Source organism: Pelodiscus sinensis, chromosome 23 (genome assembly GCF_052426305.1).
Source record: "Pelodiscus sinensis isolate ZL-2025 chromosome 23, ASM5242630v1, whole genome shotgun sequence".
Classification (NCBI taxonomy): Eukaryota; Metazoa; Chordata; order Testudines; family Trionychidae; genus Pelodiscus; species Pelodiscus sinensis.
In genome coordinates, this window is record NC_143074.1 from 8,773,552 (window position 1) to 8,788,369 (window position 14,818).

The window sequence follows — 14,818 nt, forward strand, 5'->3', positions numbered from 1 at the left end:
TAAAATCAAATTTTTCCAGGCTTCCAAACTGCAAGCTTGAAAAGCCATCATATTTTGGAAGGCCAAGAGTTCTTTCTACCCATTTCTACTGCAGCCTCAGTTCAAAGGTGATTGGAATAATGAATGTCGATTGAACCTTGCTCTTGAAATGAATAGAAAAGAAAAAGACCCACTGCTCTCATGTGATTAAATTACCTGAAAATACTTTTACTCTCCTGGAGCTTTATTCATAGGATCACAATGAATTCAATATTGGGAGAATGTAATGGGTACTGACAGTGTCCAACAAATGCTGATTTGACTCCAGGATACGGGTTGTGGAAAGAAGCTAAACAGGAGAAGGCAGTAGGTGAAGGAGTTCTATGTAGCCAGGGTGATAAAAGAGATAAATGAAAAATGTTTTCTGGAGTCTGGGCAGAGGAGGTAGAAAGCAGTAGGTAGAAGACCAATGTTGAGATTGGTGAGATTGGGGAAGGTTACATATGACAGGTCAGATAGCAACAGAGAACGGAGGCGTGCTGGTCTTCACTGAAATGGGAACTACTAGCTAGTAGCAGCCATTTTAACCGATTTCCATAAATGCATGTCTAGTAAAAATTGCCAAGAGAGCATGATACAAATAAAACAAACATCAAAACAAAAATGTACAGTATAAACTGCATCTTTGGCATTGTTTAAAATAGCCTGGGATTTTTTAAAAATTATTTAAAAAAAGAAACCCTTCCACCTTTATTTTTCGAGGGCTAGGCAAAAGTGTAAACATTTTCCCACCACTAGTCTTTCAAATTTAAGAATGGGTAAAAGCTGGTTTTAAAAATTTAAGAACTTAACCAGAAAAAAATGGGGGAACATTCATTTTTGCCAATATTTTCATGAAAAATTCATTCTGTTTTTCACAGAGCAGATCCAAAAATCAAAATTTGAACCATGACAGAAATCTTTATCAACATTTTGAATATGGATTCAATAAATGGGATCATATTTTTTGCAAATTTACACAGTCTGTACTTGTGTTTTGCTCAATTTTTCCTTAACATGTTGACCAATTGAATTTTCTCACATGAATTTTCATGGAAAGGTAACTGTACCTTTCCAAGTGGAGTACTTGTCAATATTGCAGGTGCCAAAGGCCATTGCTTAAGCAAGGAGGGGAATGATATTCTCAAAGCCCTTGCCAGGGCTCTAGCACAGAAGTAATTAAAAAAGACAGATGAGGAACTGACTTAACCTTTTGCAATTATCAATGCAGGTACAGCTACTATGGAAGTCTAAGGCTGAAAAGGACCACAAAAAGATCATCTAGCCCAGCCACCTGCATTGAGGCAGGACCAGATATACCGAGACCATCCTTTGCATTTGTTTGTCTAACCTTCAGACCATCCAGTGATAGAAATTACACAACCTTCCTTGGAAGTGCCTAACTATCCTTATAGTTAGACTTTTTTCTTAACATGTAAATTAATTTCCCTTGCTGCAGATTAAGTCCATTGTCTATTTTCAGTGGACACTAAGAACAGCTGACTTCCTTCCTCTTTAGAATAGCCCTTAGTATATCTGAAGAGTGTTACCAAGTTGACCCTCAGTATTCTTAAGACTAAACACACTCAGTTTTATTAACTTTTCCTCTGAGGCCAGGTTTTCTAAACCTTTTTTTATCTCTTTTGTCATTCTCTTCTGGACTATCTCTTACCTATTCACTTCTTTCTTAAAGTGTGACACCCGGCACTGCACACAGAACTACAGTTGAGGCCTCACTGAGGACCATATGCAGGACTTTCTGTGTGTGGGAGTGAGCCGTGGGAGGGGCTGATATCTGCCCCTCCCCCATGGTCCAGCCTGGGTCCTGGGTTGAGGAACCAGCCCCACCCTTCCCCTGGCGGGCCAGAGCACGGGGGAGGGATGCTGGGGCAATACGCTACTTCTGCCTCACACTTACTTGGAGAACGATAGGGGGGTACGTTTGCACCCTTCATACCCCCAGGCTGTGTCTACATTGGCACCCCTTTACATAAAAGGGATGCTAATGAAACCAGTCAAAATTGCAAATGCCGCGGGGGATTTAAATATCTCCCGCGGCTTTTGCATGAACATGGCTGCCGCTTTTTTCTGGCTCGGGGTTTTGACGGAGAAAAGCGCCAGTCTAGACGGGATCTTGCGGAAAATAAACCCTTTTCCGGAAGATCCCTTATTCCTACTTTCAAGTAGGAATAAGGGACCTTCCGGAAAAGGGTTTATTTGGAATAAGGGATCTTCCGGAAAAGGGTTTATTTTCCGCAAGATCCCGTCTAGACTGGCGCTTTTCTCCGTCAAAAACCCAAAAAGCGGCAGCCATGTTCATGCAAATGCCACGGGGGATATTTAAATCCCCCGCGGCATTTGCAATTCCGACTGGTCTCATTAGCATCCCTTTTACGGAAAGGGGTGCCAATGTAGACACAGCCCCACTGTATATGGGTCTGTCCCTAGTGCCAAGTGAGACAATTACTTCCCATAGCTTGCATATGAGAATCCTGTTAATACACCCTCAAAGAGATATTAGCCTTTTTTACAACAGCATCACTTTGCTGTCTTATATTCTCATCTAGTGATCCACTATCACCCCTAGGTCAGTGGTTCTCAGTGTGGTCCATGACTGATTTGCAGGTGGGCCACAGGCTCAAGGCTTTCCCCCCTCCTGCAGCAGGGAGTCTGCACTGGTGCTCTCAGGCACTGTCCCCTGCTGCTTCCATTGGCCATGATTCCAGCCAATGGGAGCAGTGGGGTAAGCCTCCCAAAGAGCGGTGTCCTGCACTGCTGCTCCCCCTTCCCCTGGCTGGGGGAGCCACTTCCTTCCCCCGCAGGCTAGACTCCCTCCACCCCCTGCAATAAGAAGCTGGTGCTGGTGCTCCAATCTTGCAGGGGAAGCAAGTAGCTCCCCCAGCTGGGGGAAGGGGAAGCAGCAGCACAGGAAACCACTCGCTTGGAGGCTTTCCTCACTTCCCCCATTGGCTGGAATAATGGCCAATGGGAGCAGCAGGGGGCAGTTCCTAGGAGTGATGGGAGGCATGAAGCCAAGTAAGTGCTCCTCCTCCCCCTCCCGCCAACATCCTACACTCGCAGCCCGCACCAGCTCCCGCACTCTAGCTCCCACCCAAACCTCCTCACACTCAGACAGCTCCTGTACCCAACCTCCTACCCAGATTTCCATCCCCGGACTACTTCTCCACCATACCTCCTGGCAGATACCACCCCGACTCCCTCCTGCAGGCATTTTGTCATCATCGTGGTGGTCTGCGGAAAGATCTCCATTGAGTGGGGTGGGCCATGGGCCAGAAAGTTTGAGAACCACTGCATTGGAGTGTCCCTCTTAACTAAACCAGACCGATGTTCTGCTGCTATGTAATGCATGCCAGCAATTTAACAGGAAGAATGGCAGAAGAAATTGGGATACTGAATAATTTAATGTTAGCCCATTTTGTGGAATACTGTAAACGTTAGAGGGAGATCAGCCCATGGAATGACTGCAAAGCAAACACCTAACAGAGAGTTTCCTGTGCATTGCTAGATAATGTGCTCCTAAATCCTGATTGTGGGAAAGGTTCAGTGTCTGAACTCTTACGATGTGAATTTCTTAGTGCTCCTCTCCCCAGGGGAGCAGAGAATGATTCTGGTTTGATTGCTTTGGTCTTGGAGATGATTACCTCAATTACCAAAATATCAACTGTCAAATTTCCTCCACCACAGCCACCCACCAGTAAGGAGGAGCCTGATGCACTGAGAGATGCTTTCCATGGCCTCACAGGAGGTCACCTGACACCTGTCTTTAGCCAGGCACATTGGTACTGAGCTAGGAGCTCCTGCTTTTGAGCCCCCTGGAGCATGTTCCTTTCAGTCTTGATGCAGGGGCCAGAATTTTCAAAGTTCCCCCCAAGTGTAGCCAGATTTTGAAGAGACCTCCACTATTATTTAGGTCCCCAAATAAGTGACTACACTGTGTACTGAGCCCTTTGGAAACTCTGTGTCCATGTGAAGAAAATGTGATAATTTTCTTAACCCCCTAAGGTGCTTAGGCTCCTGCATCCCATTGCCTGACACATGTACGTCATTTCAGTGCTTTATAAATATGACACCAGGTATATGGAACTGCCAGGCCCAGAAGAGCTTGTCAGAGGCCAGAAGGGACCATTCTGATCATCCAGAGCAGCGGTTCTTTAAGTGTGGTCTGTGGACCAATCATCTCTCAGGTGGGCTGTGGGCTTATACCTCTCTGCCCTGGAGGCTGGAGCACCAGTGCCAGCTTCCCATTTCAGGGGGTGGAGGGTACCTCATGGGCTGGATCTGGCCTGCAGGGGAAGGAAGTGACTCCCCAGAGGCACAGGAAATGTCTTGCTTGGAAGCTTTATATGCTTCTCCCATTGGCCAGAATCACAGTCAATGGGAGCAGGGTGGTGGTGACTGGGAGTGCTGGGAGGAACAGTCAAGTAAGTGCTTCCCGTGCCCCTCCCACCAATACCCTGCACCCATGGCCTACTCCACCACCTTGTCTCCTGGCCAGACCCCCATACCCAGCCCGCTCCAGCATCCTACTTCCCAGACAGACCCTGCAGCCCTACTCTCCTGCATTCGTTTTGTCAGCATGGGTTGTTGACTGTTGGTCCATTGAAAGGTCTGTGCTGAACAGGGTGGGCTGCGGGCCGGAAAGTTTGAGAACCATTGTCCTTGATCTTTCTCAGCAGTACCACCTCCTATTTAGTTATTCCGTATTTTGTAGTTGTATGTTTGATTTTTTTTTCCTTCTTAAGTGTTGTACTTTGCACTCATTTTTAGTGAATTTCACCTTGTTCATTTCAGATCAATTCTCCAATTTGTCAAGGTCATTTTGAAATCTAATCCTACCCTCCAAAGTGCTTGCAACCCCTTGGAGTTTAGTGATGTCATCAAATCTTATAGGCTACGTCTACACTGGCCCCTTTTCCAGAAGGGGCATGTAAATTTCAGCAGTCGTCGTAGGGAAATCCGCGGGGGATTTAAATATCCCCCGCGGCATTTAAATAAAAATGTCCGCCGCTTTTTTCCGGCTTTTAAAAAAGCCGGAAAAGAGCGTCTAGACTGGCCCCGATCCTCCGGAAAAAGTGCCCTTTTCCGGAGGCTCTTATTCTTACTTTGAAGTAAGAAGTATTCTACTTTGAAGTAAGAATAAGAGCCTCCGGAAAAGGGCACTTTTTCCGGAGGATCGGGGCCAGTCTAGACGCTCTTTTCCGGCTTTTTTAAAAGCCGGAAAAAAGCGGCGGACATTTTTATTTAAATGCCGCGGGGGATATTTAAATCCCCCACGGATTTCCCTACGACGACTGCTGAAATTTACATGCCCCTTCCAGAAAAGGGGCCAGTGTAGACGTAGCCATAAGGTCTACATTGTTAGTGAAATCATTAATAAGTGACCCTTGTGGAACTCAATAGATAAATCTCCCAAGTTGGACAGTAAACCATTGGTAACTACACTTTGAATACGTTTTCTCAACCAGTTGTGCACATGCCTTAGAGTAATTTCCTCTAGACCACATTTCCCTTGCTTATGAGAGAGTCATGTGGGGCTCTGTCAAAAGCCTTATTAAAATTGAAATATAACGTTTACTGCTTTTCCTTTATCTAGTGGGCCAGAAACTGTGTCAACAAAGAAAATTAGGTTGATTTGGGATGATTTATTCTTGAAAAATCCATGTTAGCTATTACTTATAACCCTATTATTCTCTAGATACTTCAAATTGATTGAGTAATTAATTTGTTCTAGTATTTTTCCAGACATCAAAGTTAGGTTGACTGATTTATAATTTGCCAGCCTCCCTTTGTTTCCCTTTTTAAAGATAGGTACTATCTTTGCTTCTCTCTGGTCCTATAGCACCTCAGCCATCCTCCATTAGTTCACATGGATAATTGCTAACAGTTCCAAGAATGCTTCAGCTGGTTCCTTAAGTACCCTAGAGTGAATTTCATCAGATCCTGCTGTCTTGAATACATCTAACTTGTGTAAATATTCTTTAACCTGTTTTTCCCTATTGTGGTTTGTGTTCCTACCTTGTTGTTATAAAAATTAAGCCTCCTTGGTTGGCTATATGTAATCCCAGATAGCTAAATTCATCTACAGCCTGTTCAGCTTGTCTATTAATCATGATGTCTTCTTGCATCCTGGTTTTGTTAGTCATGTCAAGGTACATGCATTTAATTCTCATTAACAATAAGTAGGTGACCTACACTTTCCTTCATCTTTCTTTTGCTCCCAGTGCATTTAGGGAATCTTTTCTTATTGTCTTGTATATGTTTGCTAAGTATAATTCATTTTTTGCCTCAGACTTTTGGATTTTGTCCCTACATGCTTGTGATATTCTTTCATACTCATCTTTAGCAATCAGTCCACGTTTCTACTTTTCATAAGACTCCTTTGTGATTTTCAGGTCATTAAAAAGTTCCTGATGAAGCCCGACTGCACATAATATTCTTCTGTCTTTCCTTAGAATCAGGAAAGCTTGTTGTGCCTCTAATATTGTCTCTTTGGCTATGTCTACACAGCAACGTTATTTCAGAATAAGCTATTCTGGTACAGATTTTCCGGAATAGCTTATTTTGAAATAATGCATCTACACACAAAATGTGTTTTGAACTATCACCAAGGGTATGTCTACACTACCCTCCTAGTTCGAACTAGGAGGGTAATGTATGCATACCGCACTTGCTAATGAAGCCCGGGATTTGAATTTCCCGGGCTTCATTAGCATAAGCGGGGAGCCGCCATTTTTAAATCCCCGCTGCTTCGAACCCCGTGTAGCGCGGCTACACGGGGCTCGAACTAGGTAGTTCGGACTAGGGTGCCTATTCCGAACTACCGGTACTCCTCGTGAAACGAGGTGTACCGGTAGTTCGGAATAGGCACCCTAGTCCGAACTACCTAGTTCGAGCCCCGTGTAGCCGCGCTACACGGGGTTCGAAGCAGCGGGGATTTAAAAATGGCGGCTCCCCGCTTATGCTAATGAAGCCCGGGAAATTCAAATCCCGGGCTTCATTAGCAAGTGCGGTATGCATACATTACCCCGCTAGTTCGAACTAGCGGGGTAGTGTAGACATACCCATAGCTATTTTGAAATAGTGCATCCACACTGATTGGAAGCTGAATTGCATTTAAGGCCACCTGGAAGCAGTTCAGGATGGGCATCTGGTCAGTAGTTGCTTTGTGTGGCTGCTGCTTGAGGCTCGTGCTTAAAGGGACCCCCCTGGACAGCTGTTTCTCAGGTTTCCCTGCTTGTTTGCCTACCTCTCTGAGGGACAGCAAAGCATATTCTCTTCTTGCTCTGATTGCCTGGTTTCAGGACACCACAGCACTCTCCGGTATGGAGCAGTTGCTGCCTCTGGGCTGTCTTCATTCTCTTGCAGCTTTTGCTGCAAGTCATGCAGCACTTTCTGCAGGCTTCCTCCCAAGCTCTGCAGGAACCCAACCCTTAGCTCTTGTGGCAGACCCTTCTTGAGTATGCGGGGGAGTGGCTCCAGCAGCTGAAGGCTGCCCGTCCTGGCCTGGGCACCATGCCCCGCTGCCATGCACCATGCCACCCACCATCTGGACACCAATGCAGACTGGAGGGACCACATAATTCTGGAGTGCTGGGGAGACCAACAATGGCTCCAGAACTTTTGAAGGAATGAAGAAGGATACCAATCCATGCGGAACCAGTTCGGCGTGGATAGTTCAACTGTCAGGGCCCTGGTCATGCAGGTATGGCATTCTCAGGAGAGGGGTAGAAGAGCAGAATGGGCTTCCCTAGGGAAAGGGAGAATTTGGGGGTGGTGCAGGCCCCCTCCCTGGGAGCGATTGTTCTCTCCCACACTCACAAAGCCCTGCCAGGGGTTGGGATCATTCGAGGGAGTTTCTCCTGGTGAATGGGAGGGAGGGGGACTAGAAGGGCTTACAGGTTCTTGCACAAAAGGGTTTTTTGTGCAAAACGGACCCATCTACACTGTTTTTTTCTGCGCAAAAACCTCCTCCACAAAAAGCATTGGGAGAGAATATGCAAATGAAATGCAAGAAGTTGCTAATGAATGCTTCATTTGTATTGCCTCTTCCTCAAAAAAGAGGCAGTGTAGATGCTATACTGCGGGGGAAGAAGGGGGCGGAGAGACGGAGGGATTGCCCCACCCCCCAAGATGCAGTCAAGCTCCTTATAATAAGGACAGCTTTGAGGCTTTGCCCTGGATCGGGAGTTGCCCTCTTGAGCCCTGGCATAAGCCTGGTGGAGCTCTTTTACTGTCATCCTCATCTATTCTTGGGTGCCGATGTGGCTTTTACTCCCTAGGCTGTCCGCTATCTGGCCATAGATGTCTGCATTCCTGCATCTAGTGCAGAGTTCCAGGAGGTTGTTCTCATCTCCCCAAACCTCAATAAGGTCCAGGATCTCTGCACCATACCAGGAAGGTGCACATCTTTTGTGGCCCCTGGCAGGCTCCTGGGATCTGTCTGACTGCTCCCTGGGAGCAATGGAGGGCTGGGTAGCAGCATTAAACTGGCTCATCATGGGCTAAATCAAGTTAGGGCAGCTTCAGGATGGCTCATGGCTGTGAGTCCTGCTGCAAGCCACAAACCCTGTCTGCAGAGACTTCAGCTTTAAGGGCTCCAGGGGCGGGGGGGCTGAGAGAAAGGGGGGTAGAGTTTTCCTGTGTGTAGACAGAGCTGCCAGCAGGGCACCCTGGAAAGAGCTGGAGGCCCCCTATTTCCAAATAGCTATTCCCTGCCTACACAGCCCCTATTCTGAAACATCTATTTCAGAATGGGCACTAATCCTCATAGAACAAGGTTTACAGAACTCAGAATAAGCCGTCCGCTATTTCAAAATTATTTTGAAATAATGGTTTTGCTGTGTAGATGTTTGCAAAGTTATTTTGGAATAACAGCTGTTATTCTGAAATAACTTTGCTGTGTATACACACCCTTTGAGAAAAGCCCAGCCCTCTCGAACGTCTTACCCCCTTTAGTATTCTTCCCATGGGATTTGTGACCTATAATTTCTCTGAGTTTATTTATTGTTGTTTGTTTCTCTGTTAGCCTTAGTCTGCTGGCCTCACTCCTTCCTTTCAACAGAGTCAGGAAATCTATCTTGTCAAGAGTACTTTCATCCAGATTGCCTTCAACCTGAGGATTCACAAACCATTCCTCCATGTTAGTCAGGATAAAGTCTAAAGTGTCTGTCCTTCCGGTTAATTCCTAAACCTTCTCAAATAAAAATCTGCCCCTGAAACATTGCAAATACTTATTGGACATTCTGTGTGTTGCTGTACTACTTTTTTGAACAGATGTCTGAGGAGTAAAAGTGCCCCATTGCTAGCAGGTCTTGTGTTTTGGATATTTCTGTTGTTCTAGAAATGTTTCATCCACCTCCTCCTCATGATACATACGTTTATAGTAGACTTCTACAATCACATCGACCCTGTTCTTTCCTCTTTTATCTTCACCCAGAGATTTTCAATGAGTTTGCCTCTCTCTTCCTTCTGGACCTCAGAACAAGTGTACGTATTCTTGATGTATAATGCAACAACTTTTTTTCCCTGCCTGTCCTCCCTGAACAAGCTATATGCCTCTATACCAATATTCCAGCTTTGAGATTTATCCCACCAAGTCTCTGAGATGCCAATTATGTCATAATTTTAGCTTGTGTACTAATATTTCCAGTTTTTCCTGTTTATTCCCCATACTCCCTGCATTTGTATATAGAATTCTAAGATGTTGGGGAGATTCTGACTCTGTTATCCCTCTTTTTTCCTCTAGCCCTATTGTAATTTTCTATTTCTCCCCTAATATTTAACTCTTAACCAACCTAAGGTATGTTGATGTCACAACTCTCTGGCTGCGTCTAGACTGGCAAGATTTTGCACAAAAGCAGCCAGCTGTCTACACTGGCTGCTTGATTTTGTGCAAAAGCACTGATGTTCTACTGTCCGAAATCAGTGCTTCTTGCGCAAATGCTTTGACATTCCCATTCTGGCAAAAACCCTTTTCCGGAAATGTTTTTGTGCAAAAGGGCCAGAGTAGACAGGCAGCTAAAACGTTTTGCGCAAAAGCAGGCTAAATGGAAAAAAGTCCTATGGACTCTCGGAGGCTCCGTAGCCACAATCAGCTCTCGGACTTCCTGGTAATCTGATCCCTCTTAAAGCAGACGCAGGCTGCTGAGGTCACCAGACAGAAGCTCTCTGGCCATAGCTCTGCCACGTGGCCCCTGCCGTCCAGCAGACACGCCCCCCCCAAGCACGATGGCAGCTCCAGGTGGGGATCAGCCACCGCCCCCCCCCCAGCACAGAAGGCCCCCAGGGCCAGAAAGAGACGGGCCCCATCGTGGTCCCCGAGGGAGCTGGAAGCCCTCCTGGACCTGTGGCAGGAGGAGGAGGCCCTGCACGAGACCCTCTCCCAGCGCTGCAATGCCGAGATCTTTTCTCCCATGGCCCATGCGCTCACCCAGCAGGGCCATCCAGCCTGGACCTTCGAGCAAGTCCAGGCTAAAGTAAAAGAACTGCACCTGGGCTACGTCCAGGACAGCGAGGGCCAGGGGACAGGAGCCGACACCTGCCCCCGTTACCAACGGCTCCACGCCATCCTGAGCAAGCCAGCCCCGCAAGCCCCAGAGGTCCCCGTCAACAGCAACATGCGCCCCCCCCCATCACCAAGACCACCAAGACGGGGGAAGGAGACAGCAGCAGTTCATCGGAGGATGAGGTCGGCACTGCCACCCAGCAGGCCCCTCCGGCAGCCCCGACGTCTCCCAAGCATCCTCGGAGGCTGAGGAAGGATCCACTGGTGAGTGTTGCACTTTGCACTCATAAGGGCAGGGGAGGGGGAGAGCCAGGTGCCCGGAGGGGGGAGGGGGAGAGCATTTCACTCAGGCCACATGAGCTGCACACTGTGTAGCATTAGGCAGTAAGCAGCACGTGCAACCACGTGCAGCCTGGTGACCGAGTGGCATGTGGCTGCGGCAGGCAGCTCCAAGGCACGCCTGGGACCGTGCTGCTCACACACATGTAGCGGGACCAGGGGGAAGGGTGGATGCCAGCTGGAACCGGCCAGGGACTCAGGTCAGAGCCTGCTCCTCTGAAAGGCTGCAGCACAGAGAACGGCACACTGTCCCATGCCTGGCTGTGAGGCACAGCCAGCTGCTCCTGGGAAAACCACAGCGTCACAGCCCTGTGACCGTGGCCCCACCGAGCCCCTCGCCTGCTCCTGGTGCCTTGGCTGGCTCCCACAGGGAAGTCCCCGCTGCGGCCACATCCAATCTGTGCCAATCTAGACGCTCTTTTGCGGAAATACTTTTAATGGAAAAACTTTTCCGTTAAAATTATTTCCGCAAAATCATGCCAGTCTAGACGCAGCCCTAGTGAAGAATGTGGACTGAATATGGAAATGAAATGCATCTATGTCAGTGTTTCTTAATTTTTTCAAGACCAAAGAACACCAAACAATAATTTTTTTTGTGGGAAACACCAAAGATTTTTTTGCTGAGCAAAAATAAAAAAAGGCTTGGCCCTTTAAGGGCCATTTGAACTCTGTTCTCTCTGCATATGGTGACTGTATTTTCTGAGCGAAAAGTAGGGACACATAAGCCACACCCCCTGATCTTTGTTAACCATGCCCCTGACTCTTGGGATCAAGATGGAAACATGACTGGAAGTAAAAGGTGTCGTATGACCCCCTCTAAGAACTTGTCCCACCATCCTCCTACCAATAGGGCTGAGTTTGGCTCCCACCGAACCCTCCTCATGCAACTATCCTGCAATTGCATTAGCCCAATTTGTATCACATTAAGGCTGTGTCCAGACTCAAGGGTTTTTTCAAAAAAAGTAGCCTTTTTTAGAAAAAACTTCACCTGCGTCTAGACTACAGCTGCGTTCTTTCGAAATTAAATCTTTCTTTCGACGGCGGAAAACCTCATTTCACGAGGAAGAACGCCTTTTTTCGAAAGTGCTCTTTTGAAAAAAGGTGTTCTTGAATGCAAACAGGGCTTTTTCGAAAGAGAGCATCCACACTGCCTGGGTGCTTTCTTTCGAAAAAGCAGCTTGCTTTTTTGAAAGTATTGCTTGCAGTCTAGACGGTCTTTTTCGAAAGAGGCTTTTTCGAAAGTATCTTTCAAAAAAGCCTCTTTCGAAAGAGGCTTGCAGTCTAGACGTAGTATGTCTACACTAGAAAGTTAGTTCGAACTAACGGACGTTAGTTCGAACTAACTTTCCTAGGCGCTACACTAGCGCTCCGTTAGTTCGAACTTAATTCGAACTAACGGAGCGCTTAGTTCGAACTAGGTAAACCTCATTTTACGAAGACTAACGCCTAGTTCGAACTAGCTAGTTCGAACTAAGGGCTGTGTAGCCCTTTAGTTCGAACTAGTGGGAGGCTAAGGCTTCCCAGGTTTCCCTGGTGGCCACTCTGGCCAACACCAGGGAAACTCTATTGCCCCCCTCCCGGCCCCGGAGCCCTTAAAGGGCCACGGGCTGGCTACTCACTTTGTGCCAGTTGCAAGGCTGCAAGCACCCGTGCCTGCACAGCCTGCACCTGCCACACCATGAGCCAGCCATCCGAGGGCTCCCAGCCCTCCACTGCTCCCCAGGACCAGCCTGGCGGCTCCCAGGAGCCTACCCGGGGGCGCAAAAGGCGGGCGCCCGCCTGGTCAAGTGCGGAGATCGTGGACCTCATCGAGGTTTGGGGGAAAGCATCCAATGTCCACGATCTCCGCACTAGCCACCGGAACGCGGCCGTCTATGGACGCATGGCTGCCAGCCTGGCCACCAGGGGCCACCAGCGCAGCCGGGAGCAGGTGCGCTGCAAGATTAAAGACTTGCGGCAGTCCTACTCCCGGGCTTGCCTGCCAGGGGCCGACCCGGAGGCCTGCCCCCACTTCCATGCCCTGGACCGCATCCTGGGGCCTCATGCCGTCCCTGCTCCCCGGGACGTGATTGACCCCGGGGCAGAGGGACCGCTCCTGGAGACGGAGAAGGAGGAAGAGGGCTCTGAGAGCCAGGAGCCTGCCGCCAGCCTGCCCAGGACCCGGGACCCCCGAGGCACGCCACAGACCCGCTCGCCTGCATCGTCAGAGGCCGGGGAGGCGTCCACCTGTGAGTACCCTCGTGTTCCCCTTATGTGTACGGGGGGCTGGGGCGAGAGGGAGCCCCGGGACCGTGCGCCTGGGCCTTGCCCACCACGGAGCAGCAGCTGGGGATCCTGCAGGGGCCCTGGCCTTGCAGAGGGGAGCTGGGTTTCACACACCTGGGCCCCTGGGGAAATTGACCGCTGGTCTTCTTGCACCACAGCTGCAGCACCTGGGCCTGCAGGGCGCACCACACCGCCTGCAGCAGCCGCCCGCGCCCGGGCAAGCAGGACAGCCAGGAACCAGGAGGACTACCAGAGGCGGCATCTCCGGTTCCTGGACCGACAGCTCCGTCTCCAGGACCACTGGGTCCAGGAGGACCTCAGGCTGCGCCGGAGGAGTCTGGAGGCCCTGGAGGAGCAGGGCCGTGCCCTGCGAGGCCACCTCCAGAGCCTGCTGGACCGCTTTCCATTTCCTCCTCCCCCTGCTCCCCCTCTTGCTCCCCCTGCTCCTCCTGCTTCCGCTCCTGCTTCCGCTCCTGCTTCCTCCACACCCCCTGTCCCCTCTGCCCCCCCATCCACAACCATTCCCCACCGACGCCCCCGGACCTGCAGTGTGGCGAGACGGGAGAGGCAGCCGGACTCCCACCCCTGAGCTTTCCTTTCCCTTCCTCCCTTCCCTCCCCTCCCCTTCCAGCTCCCTCGTCCCAGGTTTCCCCCTCCCTTCTCCCACCTTCATTCCTCCCTCCCCCCACCCCAGTTCTGTGAAATAAACAGACGTTTTTGTTGGAAAAACAGGTGTCTTTATTTGACAGTAGGTAGGGAGGGGAAAGGGGAGGGGGGGGGTAGGGTGGAAGAAGGCCCCGGTGGGGCATGCAGGGAGAGGTCAGTCCTCCTCCTCCTCCACCTGGAACCTCTCCCGCAGGGCTTCCCGGATCCGGATGGCCCCCCGCTGGGCTTCCCGGACGGCGGCGGTGCGGGGCTGACCGTAGTGTCCAGCCATGCGGTCAGCCTCAGCCATCCAGGCTGGCAGGAAAGCCTCCCCCTTCCGCTCACACAAATTGTGGAGCACACAACATGCCGCCACCACGGGAGGGATGTTGTGCTCGGCCAGGTCCAGACGGGTGAGGAGGCATCAAAAGCGGGCTTTCAGTTGCCCGAAGGCCCCCTCCACCACAATGCGGGCCCTGGTCAGCCTGGCATTGAAGGCCTGGCGGGAGGGATTGAGGTGCCCCGTGTAGGGCTTCATGAGCCAGGGCTGCAGTGGGTAGGCGGCATCCCCCACCAGGCACACGGGCATGTCCACGTCCCCGACCCTGATGTGGCGGTCGGGGAAGAAGGTCCCGTCCTGCAGCCGCTGGCACACGGAGGAGTTCCGGTACACCCGTGCGTCGTGTGCTTTGCCGGACCAGCCCACATTTATGTCCGTGAACTGTCCCCGGTGGTCACACACGGCCTGCAGAATGACGGAGAAGTACCCCTTTTGGTTCACGTAACGGGACGCCTGGTGTTCCGGGGCACGGATGGGGATGTGCGTCCCGTCGATGGCCCCCCCCCCCCCGCAGTTGGGGAAGCCGAGGGCTCCGAATCCCCGGATGACGGCGTCCGGGTCGGCGAGGCGGACCACCCTGTGGAGCAGCACCCGGTTGATGGCCTTGACCACCTGCGGAGAGAGACACAGCAAAGCGCCAATCAGTGGGGCGCCCGGGTGGCTGGGAGCGTGCGTGTCCTGGCAGT

General features: G+C 50.2%; 1 protein-coding gene across 1 annotated transcript; it reads left to right on the forward strand.

Annotated features, from left to right (window-relative positions):
• Window positions 1-12,764: 12,764 nt before the first annotated feature.
• Window positions 12,765-14,546, forward strand: LOC149521739 (uncharacterized). The gene is made up of 2 exons (XM_089773011.1): window positions 12,765-13,110; window positions 13,306-14,546. Exons 1-2 carry the CDS (start codon window positions 12,765-12,767, stop codon window positions 13,734-13,736), a joined length of 777 nt encoding a protein of 258 aa, XP_089629137.1. The 3' UTR covers window positions 13,737-14,546.
• The last annotated feature ends 272 nt before the right edge of the window (window positions 14,547-14,818 follow it).